This window comes from Xiphias gladius, chromosome 2 (genome assembly GCF_016859285.1).
Source record: "Xiphias gladius isolate SHS-SW01 ecotype Sanya breed wild chromosome 2, ASM1685928v1, whole genome shotgun sequence".
NCBI classification, from domain to species: domain Eukaryota; kingdom Metazoa; phylum Chordata; class Actinopteri; order Istiophoriformes; family Xiphiidae; genus Xiphias; species Xiphias gladius.
In genome coordinates, this window is record NC_053401.1 from 4335343 (window position 1) to 4357125 (window position 21783).

The 21783-nt window shown below is 42.6% G+C and overlaps 2 protein-coding genes across 3 annotated transcripts in view; both read right to left on the reverse strand.

Moving 5' to 3' along the window:
- The window catches only part of creb3l2 (cAMP responsive element binding protein 3-like 2), a 33473-nt gene extending 21893 nt beyond the window's left edge, over positions 1 to 11580 (reverse strand). Inside the window, 1 exon segment of the mRNA XM_040147681.1 lies at positions 11248 to 11580. Within this exon segment, the coding sequence (XP_040003615.1) occupies positions 11248 to 11346 (99 nt within the window). The 5' untranslated portion in view covers positions 11347 to 11580.
- Positions 11581 to 14880: 3300 nt separating this feature from the next.
- Positions 14881 to 21165, reverse strand: ssbp1 (single-stranded DNA binding protein 1). Of its 2 annotated transcripts, none has more exons than XM_040151541.1 (7): positions 21042 to 21165; positions 19431 to 19533; positions 18733 to 18790; positions 18462 to 18602; positions 16901 to 16988; positions 15093 to 15181; positions 14881 to 14983 (listed from the first exon to the last, which is right to left on the reverse strand). In XM_040151541.1, the coding sequence occupies exons 2-7, from the start codon at positions 19452 to 19454 to the stop codon at positions 14940 to 14942; spliced, it is 444 nt and encodes a 147-aa protein (XP_040007475.1). In that variant the 5' UTR covers positions 19455 to 19533; positions 21042 to 21165; the 3' UTR covers positions 14881 to 14939. The 2 variants fall into 2 exon arrangements, with proteins under 2 accessions (XP_040007475.1, XP_040007485.1); XM_040151551.1 differs by lacking the exon at positions 21042 to 21165 and adding an exon at positions 20733 to 21001.
- Positions 21166 to 21783: the final 618 nt, after the last annotated feature.

The following is a 21783-nucleotide window of genomic DNA, read 5'->3' on the forward strand; positions in this document are numbered from 1 at the left end:
ATCAAGTACCATTACACACACACACACACACACACACACACACACACACACACACACACACACACACACACACACACACACACACACACACACACACACACACACACACCTCTCCAGCTGCTGCTCAACAAGTGAACTCCTTCACCCGTTCTACTCACACACAGACTCAGAGCAGACTCAGAGTTTCACCAGCTCTCCTTTTCTATTTCGAAGATTTTCTCCCTCTCTCTTCTTTCTTTGCATCAGCTCTCTCCAGTTTAAAGTCACCTCGACCCAACAAGTGTCATCTGTTAATCACTTCAAAGTAGTACTGTTTGAAAGTGAGAAGATTTGGAGATCTAGCTGAAGCTAAGCTAACCTAAAGCTGAATTCGTCAGTCTTTTCTCTGTGTTTTATTTGCTTGTTTGATGCAGGATTACTCCCCCAAACATTGGTTTTCAAGATGAGTAAAGATCCTTTTTTTATTAAAGGACTCCTCCCTCCACCTCCTGCCGGACGCTGGGTAAAAACTGGGTCAGCGCCGGCCCCGCCGAGCACCAAATAGCTAGCTCCTTAATCCTCAGAAAAAGCAAACACTCAGTGAAACTTGTTTGGGCGCGCCGCTGATCTTAATTCCTGTGTTAAAGCAGAGCTCTCTGAGGCGGATGCTTGCCAAGTAGAAGAATGCTTGGATGTCAAGTTATACACACAGACATGCACACTGAACTTAGCATGGATGAATGGGCCTGTTCATGTCTCTCCGAATGAAAACGTTCATGGGAGAGAAAGGTGTGATGAAGAGTTTCCCTTTTAAAGGAATGCAAAGAAACAGGCAAGGTGAGATCTGACTGATATACGTTTCAAAAGGTTGATAAAACTACCATATATTCACATTTGTGCCAAGATTTTTCGTCTTAGCATTATCACCAGCTGCCTGCTCCTGCAAGTCATTGCTGCTAATCGCCACCGACCTCCTGAGACGGCAGAAGAGGCCGCCAAGGCGTCATATTTCCCTGGTCTTTTCTGTCTAAATGAGCATTCTCCGATTAGAGTTTGCCAACGCTGGAGGTAGTGTGCCCTTTATGCATCGAGGCAGAACGTAAAGTTGCGGAGGTCTCGGTGCTTGGACCTGCAATTAAACAATGTCCGCAATCTTTCCCTAACCTTAACCGAGTGTTTTAGTTGTGAGAACTTTTGAAATGTTGGCACTGGACATACAAAAACATTGTCACTGAACTTAACCCAGAGTTGTGCGGAGTCGTTCAAAACCAACATTCTTGTCGGGCGATAAGGTTGCGCTTAATCGCCAGGCTCAAGTCGGACTTGAGCCATAGATAATATACCAGTATACTTTCAATTCCAGATTCAAGAGCTGACTCTGGCCCAAAGTTTGGGCAGTGTGCCTCCAAATGTCGATGATTCTCAGATTGGCCCGAGTGCACACTTTTTAATCCTAGCCACATCTGGTGGGACAGAGGGGAATAGAAATGACTAAAGTGGGTAGAAAACGGGGGGGGGGGGGGCGCACAGACATAGAAGAAGAGGAAATTTAAATGGAAGGCGGTAGACTAAAATTGATCTGAATTTACCCTCGTAAACACTAAAGCACTCGTTGGGTCTTTACGAACGCTACCGAATGTTGCACCAACCCAACAAAACTATGGATGGGTGAATAGGGATGTATTTTATTTTGTATTTCCAGCAAAAAATCCCAAACGCCTTTGAAACTCCCGGGAAATTAGGGTGAAACATAAAATGACAAACAAGACGGGCAGACAATTTCCACCGGCTGTAGGGGTGAATTCACAAGAAGTAAGTATTAAGTGAGTTTTGGGTTCATTTCCCTTAAATCCAGCATAAGCCTCATATAGCTTCAGTAAATAAGCAGACACATAATATTCATGTGTTACTGTTTTTTATGGAATTTTAAGGGGGGGGGGAATCAAGACTTAAAGGGTAAAATAAAAAGAAAAATACTTAAAAAGTAGGAAAAGGCAAAGGGGGAAAGAAAGGGAGCTAAAGAAATATGGATGAACCTATAGTTGACAAAGACAGAAGTCTGGAAGATCAAATGGGGGGTTAAGTAGCAGTTTCTTAGGAACTGGAATTTCAGACAGGAGACAACTCGTCCCAACTCTCAGCTCACCCTGGTGGAGTGTCGGATGAGGAGGAGGAGGAGGAGGAAGAGGAGGAGGAGGAGGGCTGGAAAGAGGGGTGAAAGGTTAACTAGTCGGCGGACGGGCATGTTTCTGACTTAAACTTAATTGCCTTGATTGTACACTTTGAGCCACGAGGCAGGATCTAAGCTGCACAAAAAAAACACATCAAAGTTGAGTGTGTCTCACAGCTCGCACACCTTAAAGTTTAATAAGCAGTTTACAGGCTTTAAACTCTTTGATGTTTAATACCTGAATTACATGTGCAGAAAGCCCGAAGTCTGAATAGACTGAAATTCTGTTGATTCTACAACTTCAAACTCTATAACAAGGATGTTATTTTGATTTCTTCTCTGGAGTATGCCCAAAAACTATGATGCAACCTCAATATCTTCTAAAATTGCAATATATCCAGATAAGAAAGAAGGAAGCAGTGGAAAAGAGCCTAAAAAAGAAAGGAAGAGTGGTCAGTGTGTTGCCTCTCACCAGGCTGCTACTATATAAAACTGCTTTCAGGCTCATTTGGGGGCTGGATGTTTAAAACCCACACCCTGCTAACCACACACAATTATTCAAAACCTTTTATGGGGCCTAAAGCGAAAAAAGAGAGGGGGCAGATGAGTGACAGACAGATACGGAGTCAAGGAAAGAGAGAGGGATAGAGGGAGGGAGAGACAGACAGAGGGATAAATTTAGCTTTGCCTCAGAGAACCAAGGCTCCTGTGGATTTTCCATAATGATCCCCCACACTCTGATTACTACCTTCGCTTCGCTCTCAAATGCCTGCACCGCCCGCAGCAGCACCGAGGCCTGAGTCCACTTTCAAAGTCAGGAGAGAAGTTGCATCAGTTTTGCAAAGGGGAGAAACGTGTCCTCCGCGTCCATGTGCGCACCATGTGTCGGTTCCTGTCGCTTTCTAAAGCCGAAGGAGTGCGAGTCAGCAAGACGGCTTTAATTAGAGCAATGCTGAGGTGAATAATGGGGTACATCGGAGACAGATATTTGACAAAGTTCCCAAATATTTTGTTGTCACCCGGGTGGAAAGACGAGGCTGCGTGCCAGGTCAAGGGAAGCGGTGCCACGGACAGACATCTTTGAATTTTCAAACCACTTCTTGCGAAGGGTAGACTGAAAAAGCTGGTGCTACTACTTGTGGGTTTTGACGGGCAGCTTGAGCCAGCAGATGGAGGCGGAGCTGGAGTTCGGTGACCGGGTGGATTTACTTTTTCTTGAAAGTGCGGTCAAGCTGCACAGTTTGCGTTCACGCCCGGCTGAGATGCAGTCTGCGCCTCGTCGCAGTGCATTTCTCCGTGCAATAAACTGCATCTTTTTCCTATATCCAGATAGGATATTCAGATGTAGGTCGTATGTTAACGCCAGTTGTAAATGTCAGACTGAAAGTAAACACAAAACCTACCCCGTCTAATCAATCCAGCCGCGTATCGGACGTATTACGTATTGATATGTCTCACTTTACTGAATCAAATTTTAGCCGGTGACAAGAATTTCGGAAACACAGTGCAGCACTAGACAGTACAAACTGAATAAGCAGAGCTCTAAAAAGTACCAGGAGGGTTCCCTGAACTAAACAACAGCAAGTTAAACTCTCGGGCACATGTGCAGCTGCCGCCATGTGAAAAGCCTACTACTATTTCTTTTGCATAGCTTGACTCTAAATTTAACTGAGAATCTACCTGATCCACTGGGAGCAGATTAAAGCACTTCCATTCATAACCCAGAACAGGATTATCTTATACAGAACCTACTGTCCTGCTGACCAAAATTAAGAAAAAAAAAAAAAAAAAGCATTGTCTGAACATCTGACAAAAGTTATTAACAACATCAAGTTTTCTAGAAGCAGCAAAATCTGCCTTTATTTTGCTGCTGTCTGCTTCTCTCGATCGACTCCGAGACCAACCTGAAGATCCGGCCCTGCAGTAATAGCCCTGTGTGTTTCATCATACGTACGCAGGAACGGTCTTCCTGCCAAAACCAAAACCTGATTTACAGACAGAGGCTGACCGGGTTGTAATATGTAAAACTGGAACATGTGTAACACTGTACACAACCGGTGCAGATGCTCTGACCTTTGATTGGCAATAAAACGGGACCGGCTGTGAAAACATTATGTCGTCACTGATCGACTCCCGATATAAAGCTGGACTGCTGACTGTGTGTAAATGTGCGTGCGTGCGTGCGTGTGTGTGCGTGCGCGCGCGCGCCCTGAACGACGGCCTCTCCGTACACGCACTGACACTCATGTTACAGCAGACACACGGACCATTCAGCCAGAGACAGAGCGAGGCCATCGGGGGGCAGGATGCCCTGCCCCGACGGAGAACAGGCTCCGCACTGTGAGCAAATGGATCGAGCTGTTTACCTTCAACTCTATGCGTGTGTGCGTGTGTGTGTGTGTGTGTGTGTGTGTGTGCGAGCGCGAGTGTTTGAATAAAGTCCCCCTGATTGTGTGCTGAGCTGTCAAAGAGCACAGCACGTACCTGTATCGGTAAAAGCGTCGGATGCCAGCTGGTGTTAGATTTATAGACAGAGGTGAGTCTTTATCTGCAGGTATGCCGCGCGTTATGTAAGCAGACACATAGCTGCAAAAGCCCTGGACCATGTGCAGAGCAAATATGCTCCTCTGCTCCGCGTGTCGGTCTCTTCTTCTCTCCAAGAGTGCAGTGAGTACACCATGTGCCGAGCAACACGCCAATTTGTTTTTGGAAAGACACGAGTACGAGCAACCGCACGAGATGGTGCTTAAGTTTAACGCCACTCTCTCTCTGTCTATTTCTAGAGCTACTCTGACAGAAATGTGATCTCAGTCTCATATCTCGTTTCTTTTTAGATAATTTATCTCCTACGTTTACCTCTGATATGAGGGATATAACGTGTCTTTACTGAGTATTGTACATTTACAGTCATTCTGTAACTGATCACTGCTATATTAGTCGTCTCGGGGTGATTTTCTTCACGCAGACATTTGTTCAAACCTACACAAAAACACAACCAGCAGCTACTTTATGAATGTGATAAACATATATTATAATGTGTGTTTCTTTCTTAAGGAAAATGTGAAGAAAATTTTTTTTGGATTTTGAATTGAATAATTGATTGATTCCACCTCCTCCCTCATGTCATACACACGAATCTTAAAATATCTATTATTAAATCACTATGATGTCAAAAAGGAGTTGTTTTGGTCATAGGTGAGTGGAGATGAAAGAAGGAGGAACGTCTCCACCCTCACACCGATGCACTGTTACTATTTTAAAAACCTGATGAGCTTGATTATGATAAAAGCTTCTACAGAACCGAGACAGAGAGAGATGGGAGGGACCTCTGGGATGACGGGACAAGCAGGCGTTAAGGCTGAGGATCCCACACATGCTACCGAATGAGAAGCTTTACATTGTCGTGAGGAATCCCGGGTCAACAAAACCCCCCGTGAGAGCGAGACCCGACCCACAGCGGGGGAAGAGGGACAAAGACTCAACAGTCTGTTTCTGAAGCTGCCTGAGATTCAAACACTACAGTCTTGTTGGCTTTCACATTCGCGCATTCCGTGCCCCCCCCCCACACAGACACACAGAAACAAACACACACACACACACACACACACACACTCTTTCTCCCACACATATATACTATTCGTGCTTTACTAAATATAGAATATTCACTGCGCTAACAAGAGCGTCTTAGTACTGCTTCCTAACACAACGTGGTCTTTATGAGTCGGTATGATGCGAGTGCGGTGTCTATATATTTCGCCTTTTCAAACACCCGGAGGGGAACTCTGGTTCAACTTCGAGATATCATGCTCGCGTAGTTGTGCGCGTTAAGAGTGGGCAATAACAATAATGTCAATACTAATACTGACATTTTTTTTTTTTATTGAGTTTTTGCTATCGCTACGTAGCCAACGTCAGCATTAACAGCCGCTTACTGACCGGTCTACAAGAAAACGTTGCGAGTTCAGCATCAAACTTTACTCCTTTAGTCGCCAAGAGCCGTCTCCAGCGGTGGAATTTCTATCACTTCTCTTCTCCTACTGAGGTTAGCATGCTAACCAGCAAGCCCTGGCCTGTCCCGTCTCGTAATATCGCTTTGCGATTGGGGGCCACTGTAGCTGTCCAGTCTGCCCTCGGTCCCACATGAGAGAATGAAGAGGTAGCGCCGCTCATTGGGGGCGTCTTCTGACCTCCGGTCTTGTAAACCCAACGATGGCCGAGGCTCTTGTTAAGCAAACAGCTGTTAATGCTAACGTTGGCTACGTAGCGATAGCAAAAACTCACATATAGCACCTTTAAAAGGGAGCTGTGCACAATAGTGTAGGGCTGAGCACTATGTCTTGATTTATGAGGATCATAACAGCCTCCTACACAATGATTCGCCAAAGAGTAAGCATTTCTGTTTTTCAATGCTGCTATAATTACTCGCATATTCAAACGCAATCCCACAATGCTGGTGAAACCAACTCAGGGACCATTGGCAGCATTTCAGGTTTTCCCCTTGAATAAAGTGGTTTAGACAATCTGGCTTAATTTTAGCCATGTTTACAACCTGTCTGACTGTCTCACTGCAAAGAGAATGAAATGCAAGGTCCTCAGAGGGTTATTCAAGCAATTTAGTTCTTCCGTAAAGTTGGTGAATTTACAAGAGGCAGATTAAAATAAAGAATGATCAAAATCGAAGCAGCTTTTATATTTAATTTTATACTTCATTTAGTGATTGTATCTAATTTAGCCTTTTGTTACCTACCTCACTGTTTTTAGACCTTCCTTGGCTGGTAAATGCACACGTCTTATCCTCCTCCTTATACTCCTCATAACGAGCAAACTGGTTTTTATGTGTAAATTGGTGTCCCTTTAACTACTTCGGCCCTCTGTTTCACGACATTGTCCAACCTCAATGGTAACGCGATGAAAACGCCAACACAAAAGTAATCCGCTTGCGTTTACCTGACAGAGCCCGGGTTTACGAAGCGACTCTGGTCCGGCAATTAAGTTTGGTCCGGTCTAGGATTTATTATAAATGTCTTTAGTTTAGAGTGAGTCCTTTTTGCTTTTTCGTCTGATGAAGAGCAAACTATTACAAATATGCGACGCACATTAAAAAAACGTTTAATTGTGTAGATTACTTTTATAAATGTATTTTTTCCTTTTCTTTTTTTCCCCAATAAAAGAAAACAGAGCGTTTAGTTTTTATCTCCAGCTCTCATCACAGAGTCTCCTCATGTTATTCTGAGCTGCAGTGACAGAGTAAGAGCATGAAAGTAATAACACTGTCAGGAATCTGCCAGGAATGAAATGACCTTTGTGCGATGAAAATGAAGCTAGAATTGTCCTTATGTGGTTATTTACTGAAAGTGTAGTTGACCGGTTAAAAGTTAGCCCGCTTCGTGACACCGGAAAACCCGAGTTAAGCCCAAAGACCGGAGGGTAACACACCATTCGCTCTGCAGCACAGGCCCCTGGTCCTCAGTACTCAGGGTGCTACTGTGTTGAAAGTTTCAGTACTTTAAGTAATGCGAGCTGTTGAAAGCTCATTTTCCACTTAAGAGATTTTAGTTTGGAAACTGAAAACTGAAAATCATCGTCGCATGAACCCAGAAATAGAACCCAGACTAATCACCAAGTTGTGATGGTTGGTTTTAAGCCTTAAACAACGATTCACAGATGTTCCCTCATTTTGATCCAGAGCCCGACAGTGCTCTCGAAGCCTCTAGTTCTTTTAGCTGACTTTTACCTTTCACCGTTCGCTTCAGTAAAGCGAATTTCGACAGACACGTGACTCAGCAGCTCTTGCAATGACTTGTGATAATTTCCTATTTATGCAGAAACTTATTTTGGTATTTAGCCAATTAGCCAATGATCCTCTGGGAGCCACGGTGGATGATTTTTCTGTCTTTGGTCTCACCACTTAAAACAAAAGTTGACTGGCAACCCAATCTTCTGGTACATCTTATGGTGTCTCATAGTAATCCTAAAACCTCCTGTAACAGACAACAGAAGAACAAGGCGGCTGCAGCTCTCTTGCTCAGATACCGTCTGCTGCTGTTTGAAAGGAACTGTTGCCTCAGGAGTTGTTTAAAGGGCCTACACTCACAGCTTGAAGGCTCTGAAGCTTTAACAACGCAAGTCTTTACCTGTCTGTATGTTTTCCTAGAGGAGGTAAATGCCAAAGTGTGTGCGAGCATGTGTGTGTTTTGTCTCAGTCTCGGGCTCAGTCGGCCTCTACGGTGTCTGATTCCCATCCTGCAAGGCAGCTGGATTTTTCCCTGTAAACCCTTCCACTCCTCCAATCGTCTCCAGACACAAGCACACACACACACACACACACACACACACATACGTGCACACAGACACAGACACAAGCACACACACAGACACACACACTCCTCTTGGCCCACAGTGTTGACCAGAGAGACATAGAGCTGCGACACACACTCCAAGTTACATAACTGAAGGCAAGAAGGCCATTTAAACACAGGGCTTGTCTCACTGAGAATATGCTGTTGTATCTATCTCTACTACTACTGGTTATCAGGTAAACGGGTGACAAATAGCATTTACATATAGTTTATATCACACTATAATGTAGTTGTAGCTAGATATAAGTGTTTATCAATGCTTTTGTCCACAACTATAACTCCTCCTGTGGGCGCCCATAGGGGGAGGCTGATATATAAACAGACAATGAATTATAGTAAAACACAGCTGCAATAGTGTAAAATATGTCTTCATGGGACAAGTTATAAATGTTGACAAATGCACTTGATATGTAAGGTGTTGACTGAGGAGATGGAAATGTGGGAGCCTTTCACTCGTTTCTGACATTTTTCTGACATTAGGCCAAACGGATAATCAGTCACCAAAGACAATAACAGGGTAAAATACGACCATAGAGCAGTTCAAGGTTGAAAAAAATCTACTGTTTCTCTTTAAATACACACAAATGGAGCAGAAATAAAACTATGGGACTACATGTAAAGTGCTTTCATCCAAACACGCTTTGTGCCTTTTCCATTTAAAGTCTACAGTATGTGAAAATCACACTGAATGTAAATTTGTGATTCAATTTTTAAGCTTTACAGACATAAATGAGATACTGTGTTAAACGGTAGCAACAGCACTTTCGACCGCTTTTCTCAGCTTGGCTGTAGATGACATATTAACAGAGCTACATTACTATAAATAAAACATGCCCGTTGTATTCCACGATGATTAGACGGGACTCCAGAGGGTTAACCCACTGTTAAAATAATCCCAAATTACAGCCCTATTTCATTGCATAACTGCACTGTAGAACTAATGTGGAAATAATAGAGGCGATAAGTCATTTATGACTGGAGGAATCAGACTCACTCAAGTTAGTTTCATAAATAAATTTCGGTTGAGAAATTCCACATCTTCTCCCTGTAAATTAATGTTCCTGCTCGATTTTTTTTTAAAGCCCTTTTGTTGGGTACAGTCCTCTTTGCAAAAAGTCAACTTTCCGATGACACATTCCCCCGGTCTTTCTGGGATGTGAACTCCAGGGCTCAACCACTGCAACCAGTAAGGCTTCAATTAGCTTCCCAGTGTGTCCGTCCGCAGAGAGTTGGAGGAGTCGAAACGGCTAGCGAGATGAAAAAAAGGGAGTTCTAGAGAAATCCGCAGAGTAAATTGAGTTTAAAATGAAGATTTTGATGCGTGCCGTCTGTCTGCGTGTGTTCATTTGAACTCTTGGTACTCTCCTGCACAAAATGTGAGCAAGCTATTAGTCACAGATGGTATACATCTGAGGAGAGTATGACCAAGTACTAAAGCAGAGACAAAAAGAAGGTATTCTACGAAACCGTATTTTATTTAAATTACAAAACAATAAAAAGAAATAGGTCTTCATACTAAATAGTCCAGTTTTTGACTGAAATCAAATGTGTGGTATAAAATGTACAGGGAAGTGTTCAGTGAACTGGAAATTCATACAACGGGAGGCACTTATCTGCGCACAACCCCCCACCCCTGAATAAACCTGGAATCTGGGAGCGCGTTGGGTGTTTTATTTTGAAGGAAACCCAGTGGTTGCTGCTCCGGATGCCGGCTCATCGGCCGGATCCAGCCGTCTCAAATGGATTTTCATCATGTGCACTTCACTCGGGGGCTCGGGGTCATTACTAAATGCCGCCGAGCTCCCAAACTTCCTGATCGTTTTTCAGAAACGTTTCATATTTTCATTTCAACTGTAAACTGGTCTGGCCGTCAACAGGAAGGAAATCAGAGACGAGCAAAAGTAAGAGTCCACCCGTAACTGGTGGCTAAAAAGTTTTCTGGGAGTAGTCAGAGTCAGTGGGGGTCAAATGAAGATGGAACAGCCCCCCCCCCCCTCTCTTGTGTCTTTAAAGACGAGTAAACTGGAGCTGAAACAGTTCGGATTCTTCAGCTCGTCCTTTTAGTCATTTATCAAGCAAAGACACCAAAAAGGTTTTTGTGCTTCCAGCCTCTCGTGTGTGGGTATGGGCTTACGTTTTGTTCCCTTTTATATGATCTAAAAGAAAATTAAATTAAACGTCTTTGGGTTTTGGAGTGTTGGTCAAGACAAAACAAGGTATCTGAAGACTGCGACACTGAGTCAGGGAACTTGTGATGGCCTTTTTATGCTATTTTGCAACATTTTATTGACTGAATAATCGAATAACAGTGCAAATAATTGTTCGTCGCAGACCTACACTACAGCCCAGGACTAAATTGAGCTCAGGTAGGGTTTTCCCTCTACCGTATCCCTGCCCAGTACCAGAAACTTTGAATATTTTTTGGCTGAATTGTGTTTAAGGGAATAGAAAAAGGGAAGGCTGGGAAAATAGTGTAACTTAGATCCTGGACCCCAAGGCTCAAGATGTGAATGGAGAGCGAGGCACACACTCACACACACACACACACACACACACACACACTGGACACATTACTCTCCCCCACCCCCTTTCTATTAAATCCTCATCAAAGTGAGACAGAGGTGATTATTTCCCACCGAGAAGCTGCGAAGCCGCTCACCAGGCCCCTGATCGATCACGCACATATTCTTTACCCCCACACCCCCTTATCCACCCATCCATCCCTGATCGATTACTTACATTGGTGTACAGCACGGAGTCGATCTCCCCGGCCTCAGACAGCTCGCTGAGGTTCCGGTCCCAGTGCAGGAACGGTTCACCACTGTCCAGGATTTCCATGGCTCCCTCCACACAGACTCTCTCCGGCCTTGTGGACGTCGCTGTTGTTGTTGTGTTTTTTTGGGGTTTTTTTGGGGGGTGTGGGGGGGTTTCTCCTCCAGCAGCAGCAGCAGCAGCAGCGACAGAAGAAGCAGCGGGGTTTTGTTGCAATGCAGGTCAGACTGGAAACCAAACTCCGGCTCCAACTCCGGTGGAGAAAAAAAAAAAAAAAGAAAATAAAAGAAAAAGAAAAAAAAAGTTCCCAACAACTCGTCTGAGTGAAAGAAAAGAAATCAAACAAAACAACAACAAAAACAAAAACAAAAAGAGAGGAAAGGGGAAAGACGTCCCGCTGGTTTAGACTAAACGTGTCCGAGAGCTGCAGCAGTCGGAGTCAGGCTGCGAGTTGCTGTCGCTGTCGTTTTTGTTATTGTTGTTGTTGTTATCATCTCCTCTCCGGTTCAGCGTACACGGGCAGCTCTCGGCAGCCTCTCTTTCCTTTTTCTCTCCTTCGCCTCCTCCTCCTCCTCCTCCTCACGGCCCAGACACACAGGAATGCACGGGCGGAGTCACAGAGACCCAGAGAGAGGAGCGCATGCAGAAAAGTTAAATAAAATAAGGTATATATATATGCGAGAATCAACCGGCCTCATACCCGTGCCCGGTATGTATCAGCCATACATTCAACATAACACTCTAGAAATAAAATGTGAGTTTCAGAATGTGCAGTGATTCATCTTTTCCAGCTGTTTGTGACACTAGTGTCAATTACCTACATTAATAAGCCAGGGTTTCCAGTCTCTAGTTTCAAAATAAAGCTAACATTTCCTCATTTCAGGCCACACTGGTTCTATACAGAATAAATACTACTACCACCAGCACTACTATAACTGATGATAATACCAATGATAATAATAATATCAACTACTACTACTACTAATAATAATAATAATATAGCAAATTTATAATAATCAAAATACAAAATCATTAGATTTAATGATGAAAACAAATAAAACCAATTCTAGGAGGCAATGTAAGAAAAAAGACAAAAATTCAAAGAAATATAAACAATATGGTAAAAAAAAAAAAAAGCTGTACACTATCCAGTTAAAGTTATTACTTACAAAAGCGTCCTTTAAGGAAAATAAAAATTACTCACAAGAATATTTTAATGATTATCTATCTATGTATGAAAAAAAGCTTTATTTATTTTTATTATTTACTTTTTAAGCCTTTATTTTTAAGCCCACATTTCCGGGTCTCGCGCTGAGGCGCTTCTGTACACTGAAGCCACAGGTTTGATCCAGAACTCCCGGCCCCGCCCACGCCCTTCCGACTGACCAATCAGATCTCTCCTGGCTTTAAAGCCCGTTCTACCGTGCAGCTCTGCCCTCCAGGGCCTTTAACTGACAAGGCTAGAAAGCCAATCAAGAAAGACTTCTCTGGCATTTCTGCGACCAGTCATTTTAGGCCAAGAATACCTTTGCGTGAGAGCCCGCCCCCGTTGTCACAGAAACAGCCAATCAACGCCCAGCAATGGAGACATTTAAAATTTAATGGTTTAGAAGTATTTGTTCATCTTTCACACATACTTTAAAATGTTTTTATGAGTTTCTATGCAAATACCTGTCATTGACCTTATCTGACTTCCATTTATTATTTTTTTTTTAATTTGTTTTTAATCTTTTTTTTTTCCATTTTTCTCCACTTTAGAAAGTGTTTTGTAAGAAAAGTTATTAACACTGGGAAGTTAAATCATACATGTTCTGACTGTAGGAAAGGAGCAGTAATGTGAAAGACAGAAATACTTGGGGGTTCGGGGTTGGGGGTGGTCTATTATAGCAGCCATAACAGAGGATTGAACCGACAGCAGTGAGCTAAAGCCAACCGGCCGCTGTCCAGGAAGGAAATGAAAAACCGATAAGTGTGATAACAACTGACAACGGAGTGACAAGGCAGAAAACAAGATTAAAACGCAATAGATAAAAAGAACCTGTCATGTCACTACAATAATGTGGATATAAGTAATGTGTTTTAACTATGCACAGTTCAGAATCGAAGGCGTTTCCACTAAATTTGCATGCTAGTCTCCTTTTGTTTTAAATTTTTTTTTTAGTGTTTCGGTGAGCGAGCTGCGGTTTTCCCTCCAGCTGAACAACCTTTAATCGTGACATTTGCATGAGCAACTCGAGAGAGAGAGAGACAGCTGACATTTGCCATCGAGACAAGTCCAGATGGGACACGACAAAAGCTGAAAACAGTCATTGTTTGCCAATAAAAAACTTCTGTCTCTAAAATCCAGAAGGTCAGATTATTATTATTATTTTTTTTTTTAAAGGAGATGTTTCACAAGAACTTTGAGGTATAAAAAAGGACCAAACCTGTTGTTACATGACAAAAGGGGTTACCTTATCTTACAAAAGTGATTTGTTCACTTCTGACATCGACTGTATGGCAAGTTAAAACATGCAAGCTTAAAAACGAACGCAGCACTTGAGGTCAGCCTGGTGCGTTTTATTTACAGCAGGGGTCCCATACTGACTGGCTTGATACTGTATTCCTTGAGGACGACAGCCTACTCCTTGCACATTTGACGGGTAGCAGCTGAACCAAACGCCGCAACACAAATAAATCAATAGTCCACTTCTTGAAACTGTTAACCTTTCTCTAGAGAGAGACATTTTGGTATCGTGTATGCCACGGTAAATCTGCTGGTCAAAGCTGAAGTGTTTAAAGTTGACAAGATGCACAGAAAAAAAAAAAACTAAATTTGGACAAACATTTGTTACTAGAAGGTGACGGATTGAAGTAGAAAGGTAATTTTGCTCTGAATGATTACTTTTAAAAATAAGTCAGCAGGGAAAGATGAAATGGCCAAAAATTCCTAACATGTCAGGGGCCTTAAAGAAACTGTCTCCCGTGTCAGATCTGGCTCCCAGCGCAGTAGTTTAAGACCCCTGATTTTTTTCATCTTCCTCTCCAAGGAATAATTTCTGAACTACTGAGCTAAGAGAAGTTGTCTTAACTGACACAAGGAAGAAGAACTATAACAACTCTGGCTACGATCCTTCAACGTGAGCAAGAGTTGCTCCTGGCAGAGCTGCAACTTTTCAAAATCCTTGACACTGAGTCACCAAACTCAGTGTTATGGTTTACCAGAAGCATTTCAAAGTAAGTTTGATGGATTAACAAAATTATCTGAGTGTGTTTAAATCCCTCAAACTATTGCTTTCAACATTTTTCCCAATACATAAAACTTGAGAACTCACAACAAGGGCATAACAAAAAGTGAATATTTTTAAGGGCTTTGTACATGTAGCACAATAAAAAATCTGAATCGCTGGGTGTATATACACACACACACACAAACACACACTACAAGAGTGGGCTTTCTCTGCTACTCTTGATGCATCGAAGACTTCTTTTTCCCACCAGCAGGAGGCGCCACAGTCAAACAAGCTCAGAGTGTCACAGCTTATTCTGTCCCCTCTCTGGTGGGTCAGTCAGTTCCTTTACTTGGTGGCATTCAGGTCCTCAGTCATATATATATATATATTTTTTGTATAACCAGGGAGACACAAAAAAGAAGTCGTCTTGTTGTTGAGCAAAGTCCCTCAGGTTCTGTCTCGCACGTTGTCGCTCAGGAAGATGATGTTGTCTGGAAAAGGGAGAAGGGAGAATAGTCGGGGTTTTTTTTTTTAGAAGTCGTGTCGAGAGAGATCATTTGTGTGTGTGTGTGTGTGTATGTATGAGGTGTTTAATCTGACCTGCGATGATGGTGGTGGCCTGACGTCTAACCTGGTTCTTGTCCACGTACTCCCCGTAGTCCAGTTTCCCCTCCACTAGAATCCTAGACCTGAAAGAGACAAGACTCAGGATCAGCCACGAAGGTTCCTCTACTGTGAATTTCTGTATGTGACAGAGTGAAACCTCATGGGTTTTAAAGCTATGATGAAAAAGTGCTGATTTACATTTTTTACAGATCTGCACTCCCCCATTTTCCCAGAATTAACTGAAGGCAGAAACACAGAATAATCATCCCTCAATTTAAATGGGGTTTCTACATGTAGCACTATCATGAACCTCTACCCAAAATAAAAAAGGGCTTGATAATGGGTACGGCCAGAATATGTTATGATTTGCATTCCACCATTTCATGTCTTCATAAGGTTGAGATTAACCACGGCCACCCTACAGGTTTTTTTTTTTAAGTTAAAAAATTCAGCTCTTGTTATTTTATCATTCAGAGAACCAGTTTAAATTTTAGATTTGGTTGATTGAGCGTTACGTAAGGTTTTGCGTGATATCCCGCCCAAAAAAAGGTTCTCTAAAAATACGTTTGATGACCTTAGGAGGCTCGGGAGATGAGGCGCTGACCACGAACCGCCTCAGCCCGCATCAACGTCCTGCCAACAGACTTTGGTCACTTGTCATTCCCCATCTCCCGCTCCCCTCACTTACTGTCATCTCGCCACTGACAAAAAATGTCCGCAAAATAAATTCAGAAAACAAAAAGCTTCACGGCATTTAGCTCTTGCTCCTACAGAGGTTAAAACCGAGTTCGGTGTCAGCTAAACGTAGATGAAATCCGACGTCGTGGCAAATTTGCTCGTTGTGATATCGTCATATATGGTGACGTGGTAGAATCAACTGAGAAACAGTTTTTAAATCAAATAGCCACATGGGAATAGCTTTTGTTTTGGCTAAACTGAATATGTGACCTAATAAGAAGGTACATTATCACACTGGGGGAAAAAACAAAAACAAAAACAAAAAAACCCCCCAAAAAACCCCACAATCCATTAAAGCTGCCGTGCTCATTGATTTGTGACATTTGTCACAATGGTTCAATAAAACCAGAGATAGTAAAAAGGATATAAAGCAAAGTATAAAGGGAATGGCAAAAATCAAATCGGCCCTTTGCCGTCTGTCGAAGGGAAGTTTCCTCACAGACAGCAAACCGCAGCTGTGGTCAGTTGTGATCTCTCGTCAGTTACAGCGGATGTGCAGTGCTGAAAACAAGCGTGTTTGGAACTTACATCCTAACCATTCAGATAAACAGCGGGGAAAATGATTGAGCTGCAGCAGTGGTGCGAGAAGTCTGCGTCTGTGTTTGGACACTTGACTTTGGCATCGAAAGCCTGCCACCGCTGGAACTGAAACACATTTAGAGCGCTGTTCTGTATGAAGGGAAAAAAAAAAAAAAAAACAACAACAACTTGTACAGCTGCTAAAAATATGAATTTTGCATAGAGTGTTGCTTTCATGTGGCGTAGCAGTCTGAGACCCAAACCACACGACCACAACGTTCCGGCTTCAAATCTGGCTGGCGACACTTGTCGCATGACATCCCCCTCACCTGAACTAACACCCACTGCGACGCCACTTTATGTCACAAACTGCATCGCTGCGCACGTGTCCACCTTTGTGAGCTGCTCATAGTTCATTTACGTCCTGTACATAGCGATTTACTCTTCATATAAAGCCATTTCCTATCGTTGAATCTAATCTAATCTAATCTCTGCCTGCACTCTACTGTCTCACTACAGGAAAAACAACAACACGTGGTTCGTACCCTTTCTTGACGTACTGGTAGGCCACGTCTCTCAGACCGGGTTTGAACACCGACACACGATGCCACGTCGTCTTCTGACTGATGTCACCTGGGGCCAGAAACAAAACAAAAAAAACAGCGGTGCGTAACAGATTATGCATCGTGAACCTTCACAGTCCACAGGCCGTTCATGCGGCACACGAGGAACATTTTTGAAACGACGACCGATGTTAAAATTTGAAACATGGAATAAATCTGACAACTACCGTTGTCCATATTCTCCCAGTAAGTGTCACACTGACCTCTTATCTGACATACAGTCCATTTGTTGTTAGAGTTGGAACGCTATATAAATACTTTAGAGAAAGACGCAGTATTACCCTGTTTATTTTGTGCCATTTTTATCCACCTCATACACTGTACACTCAGTTGCCAGTTTATTAGGTACACCCACCTAAAACTAATGCAGTCTAACAAAACACTGCGGCAATAAAATCCTCCCTTCACGAAGGTTATAATGTTCGGTTTGTGTCGAAACTGTTCTAGAGATTTTAAAATAACAGTTCAACAGCACCGCGGGCTGCGTCCTCCCAAACGATCATTAAAACGGCTGAAAAGAGCAGAAAGGAGGGCCGAACGTCAAGCTGATCACCCGAGTCGTCAGAAATGATCATCACAGGATTGTCGGATTGGACTGAATTAGTTTTAGCAGGTGTACCTAATAAACTGGTAACTGAGTGTAGGTAGTGTCTTAAAATGCAGCCTAGTAACACGGGAAGCAGCCTATTTGATAGAAGAGCAGCTGCCAAGACAGAAACCCCTTGAAATACAACGATAATAACTACACATAGCGTGTGTTCATGTCCATTTAGACACAATTCATGGTGTAACAATGACCTCTAGCGGCAGAGAGCGACGCTTCATAGATTTTGCCATTTTAACAGAGCAGATTAGCTCCATAAATTACCAAAAAAGAGAAAAAAAAAATCCCTTAGCCGCCTTAAATTAGTGGAGAGTGGAGAGTTTTTGCTTCCCACGATGGTCCTAAATGTTGCTTCAGAGGCCTCGCATTCTCTTAATTTGGTAATCAAAATTCAAACAACCTAAATATAACAATGTGAGCTCAAGGCTTCAAATACCAAGACTCTGGAATTATGACCCTAAGTGGTTTCCTTGTTCCGAGATTAAATTCTAAAGCTGAAAACCGCACTAGCACGAGCCAAACTAGTTAACAGGAGAGCAGGCTCTGGAGAACGCTCCTAAAAAAAAAAGGTCAAACTGAGTAAACTTTAATGACTAAAGATGTTGCCTGAGGTCATCAGGTGGTGTCTGCTGACTGAACCTCGGATAATACCCAAACTGGTTTCACCTCCCAGGCTTATGATTAGTCACCGTGTTCATAATAAAAGCCTGGTTCTGTCTGTGTCCGTTTGTAAGGTGGATTTGGGTTCTTAACCGCTTTCGCTTGGCCAAGCACGTTCACGTAAAATAAAATGTGGTATATAACTGGAATGACCTCGGCTAGAAGACTTTTTAAAAAAAAAAATATATTTCTGCCACTGCGTGTCCTCTGACACCGTACCTGTTGAGCTGATCTCGCCGTCTCCAGAGCGCCACATCTCGTTTGTTGCCAACGAGAAGATGGTAACAGGGTTACGGCCCTCCACTTGTCTCATCACCGGATCCTGACCAACCCGACCTAACAGCTGCACGCGGTTGATCGCTAGAAGACAGACACATGCCGTCCCTTTTAAACCGGCTCGGACCCATCTAATGGGTGAACTTTTAAATCTAGAAAATATGTAATGCAGAGAATAGACAGGTGTATTTAATAAGAGAAAATCTTCTCTCACATCTCTCCAGGATGAGGCTGACGTCTGTGCTCCTGTATCTCACCGCCTGTCTGAAGATCTGGAGGAAAGAGAGGTATTTTTTACTTACAAGGTAAAAGTTCGCAGAGCTGATGTGCATCTGCCCGCCCATAATCTAAAAAGGTACCGACCCCCTCTTTCTCATTAACAGCTTCTCATCTGATTTTTGTTGATCTGATTTACAGTAACTTTACAATGTAACAAATAAAATGCACCAGAAATTTTTCTTTAAGCATTAAAAGTCAAAACACACAGAATTAAATTAAGAAATTTAGATCAAATTAAGAAAAAAAAAAATATATAAAAACAAGAGGAAATCACTCAAATGGATGAATACAAAAAAACAAGCCAAGGGAAACTAATCATGGGATGATTTTTCAATGAGTGAAAGCCACATCTTTCCAGTCTCTGCAAACGTTAAAAGAAGCTTGATAATCATTTCAACCAGCGGTCCAGACTTGTTTTTCGTAGCTTTTCGCAAAAACCACAGAAGTAGTTTATACGTCAGACACTTTTCATTTAGGCTCGGAGATCACTCCTGCCAGTCCGAGAGACCAAAACATTACCAAACTCCCAAGCATGATCAGCACTCAGCACTGTCCCAGTACACGTGTACTTAGACCAAATTAAAATGCGTGCGGTTCGTAAAGACGGCCCAGCATTGACCACCTCCTCCTCACCTGTGCTGAGGCACTTCTCAACATCTTCTCTGTTGCTGCGCGGACAGCTCTGAGCGAGGCAATGGGCAGACGAACGGCAGCCGGGGACTTTTTGGGGACTGATCTGAACAAGAGAAAAAAAAACAAAAAAAACAGAGCCAGTTTAGCAACAGTATAACGCACTGGATGCATACGGAGAAGTGGTTCTAATATCTTTTCCACCCTATTTACATAATTGAGGGTCGAGCTGAAGTCAACTTTTCTAAATTATCGTTTCAGTCCTTTAAAAAAGAAAAAAAAAAGCAACAATTTCTCGGGCTCCAGCTTCTAAAAATGGGAGGATTTGCTTCTCCTCTTTGTGATGTATCACGGTAAACTGAACCTATTTGGGTTTTGAACAAGGGTTCTGGAAAGTTCCTGACTGGCGTTTCTGTCACTGTGTTTTGACATCATCATTATATTGACCAAGTAATTAATGAATTCATCAAAAATGACTGCTAGTTGCGGCCGAAACATTAGAAACATTATCACCCAATACAGTTCGACAGCACCACAAAATACATTCCCCAAAAATGATGGCACACTTAAACCAACACCTCTGTAAAACAATTTCAACCAGAACTGAGCTTCATAACCTTCACGAAGGGAGGATTTGTTGTATTTGTCTGCATTAGTTTTGGCCTGGTGTACCAACAATGAGCGCAAATGAGTGTATAAAAGCACAACATATACAGCTGTTTAAAAATCAGACAATTACTAACGAAATCAGGCGTTTTCCTGATCAAAAATTCTGGTACGCAAGACTGGAGCTGCAACGATTTATCGATTAATCGATTGGTTGATGGACAGAAAATGAATCTGCGACTATTCTGCTTTCACTTTTCTCGGGCATTTTATAGACGGAAAACAAATCAATCGATTAATGGAAAAAAAAAAAAAAATTGGCAGATTGACGGATGATGACAATAATCGTCAGTTGGAATCCCTTCAGTGAGTTCCGGTACTTGGACCAACAACCAAAGCAACTGAAAAGCCTCCTAAAAACATTTACATGACATTAACATGGTTATATTTTACAGGGCCACAGATCAGTGTTTTTGTAGTAGCCCAAAAAGACCTCGCGAAGCATCAGCTTGACTTTTGATCCTACAACTGTCTTCCACTAAAACGATCTGCTAGATGACTGAGAGCGACGCATGCTAGGTCCAAGCGTTGTAAGGTGATTCCTTCGACGTTAGCCCCGAGACGAAGTGCGTGTTAACCAGGTAGGCGAAGCAGCAGCGGAAAATTAACAGATTTTAGAATGGAGTTTGGTGGGGTTACTTCTGTTCCGTGGAAGGGTGGTCGGGTGTCTGGGTCTGCGGTCAGACAAGCCGAAGGTTCAAACACGAAGACGTGGACTCAAAGTCAAAGCGGCGATGTCCCACGGCAGCAACGAGGCTTCTGGAGACTCCCGCCATCGGATGTGTACACGAAATATAGCTCCTCAAAACGAACGTTTTTCCTAACGCGGTTTGGTTCGCGGGCGGCAGCAGAGAAACGGCAGCGTGTTGCTGGAAAGCGGTGTCAATTTTTCTTTAAGGAAGGACAGCGGAGCTTATTTAAAAAAAAAAAAAAAGAAAGAAAACTCACCAGGTGCGACTCTCCAGATGAGACTTTGGTAACCTCACGCTGTTTCCGGTCCGTCCGCAGGACAAATCCGACGCTCTACAGGAGCTCGCTAAAGTTCCGCTTCTAATAACATCGTTCGCGCGTCTCTAAACATTTTTCGAATCATACGTGTTGAAATAATTAGAAATATCTATAGAAATCTATATCTTTTATATCTATAGAAAACAAAGAACAAGAATAAAATTCGTCGAATGAAAAAAAATCCTGGTGTTTTTATTTGAAATATTATAAATAACATATTTTATTGGTGGAAACCGGGCTGTTGGTGTGGTGCTGAACTATAATTGCCTTTGCTCCCACGAACCACCGCCAGGGGGTGATATATCTCCACATCCTTATCTGACTCCGAGGAAAGTAACGCTGTCATACGGTGACACTTGGAACGGGATGGAGAGGACAATGTTGCTTTAGTATGACAAGATAATTTAAAGAAATGTGGTCTTTACTGAACAAGGGTATTTAACAGTGAGAGATGCAAAAAAAGCCCAATCATATAACCTCAAAATGTACATGAATATTACATAAAACAATACATATAAATTATTACAAGTTGTCTTATGCTTGCTCTCATGTATTGCTTGATTTCAAGACTCAAAATTACAGATATTGATTATTGTTTTCTTATTAAAAAAATACAAATGAACAGGCACAAACCTCAGACTCTGTATGGATTTTGATTCCAGTTTCCTTTATGTTTCCTTGC

What these genes read in the sequence shown, in the direction of transcription:
- ssbp1 (XM_040151541.1), bottom strand. Translation starts at nt 19,454, where the DNA reads ATGTTGAGAAGTGCCTCAGCACAG. An exon ending in CGGCGAGATCAGCTCAACAG is followed by an intron (nt 16,989 to 18,461) that starts GTACGGTGTCAG and finishes TTCTGGCCCCAG; the next exon opens with GTGACATCAGTCAGAAGACG. An exon ending in TACCAGTACGTCAAGAAAGG is followed by an intron (nt 15,182 to 16,900) that starts GTACGAACCACG and finishes TGTCTCTTTCAG; the next exon opens with GTCTAGGATTCTAGTGGAGG.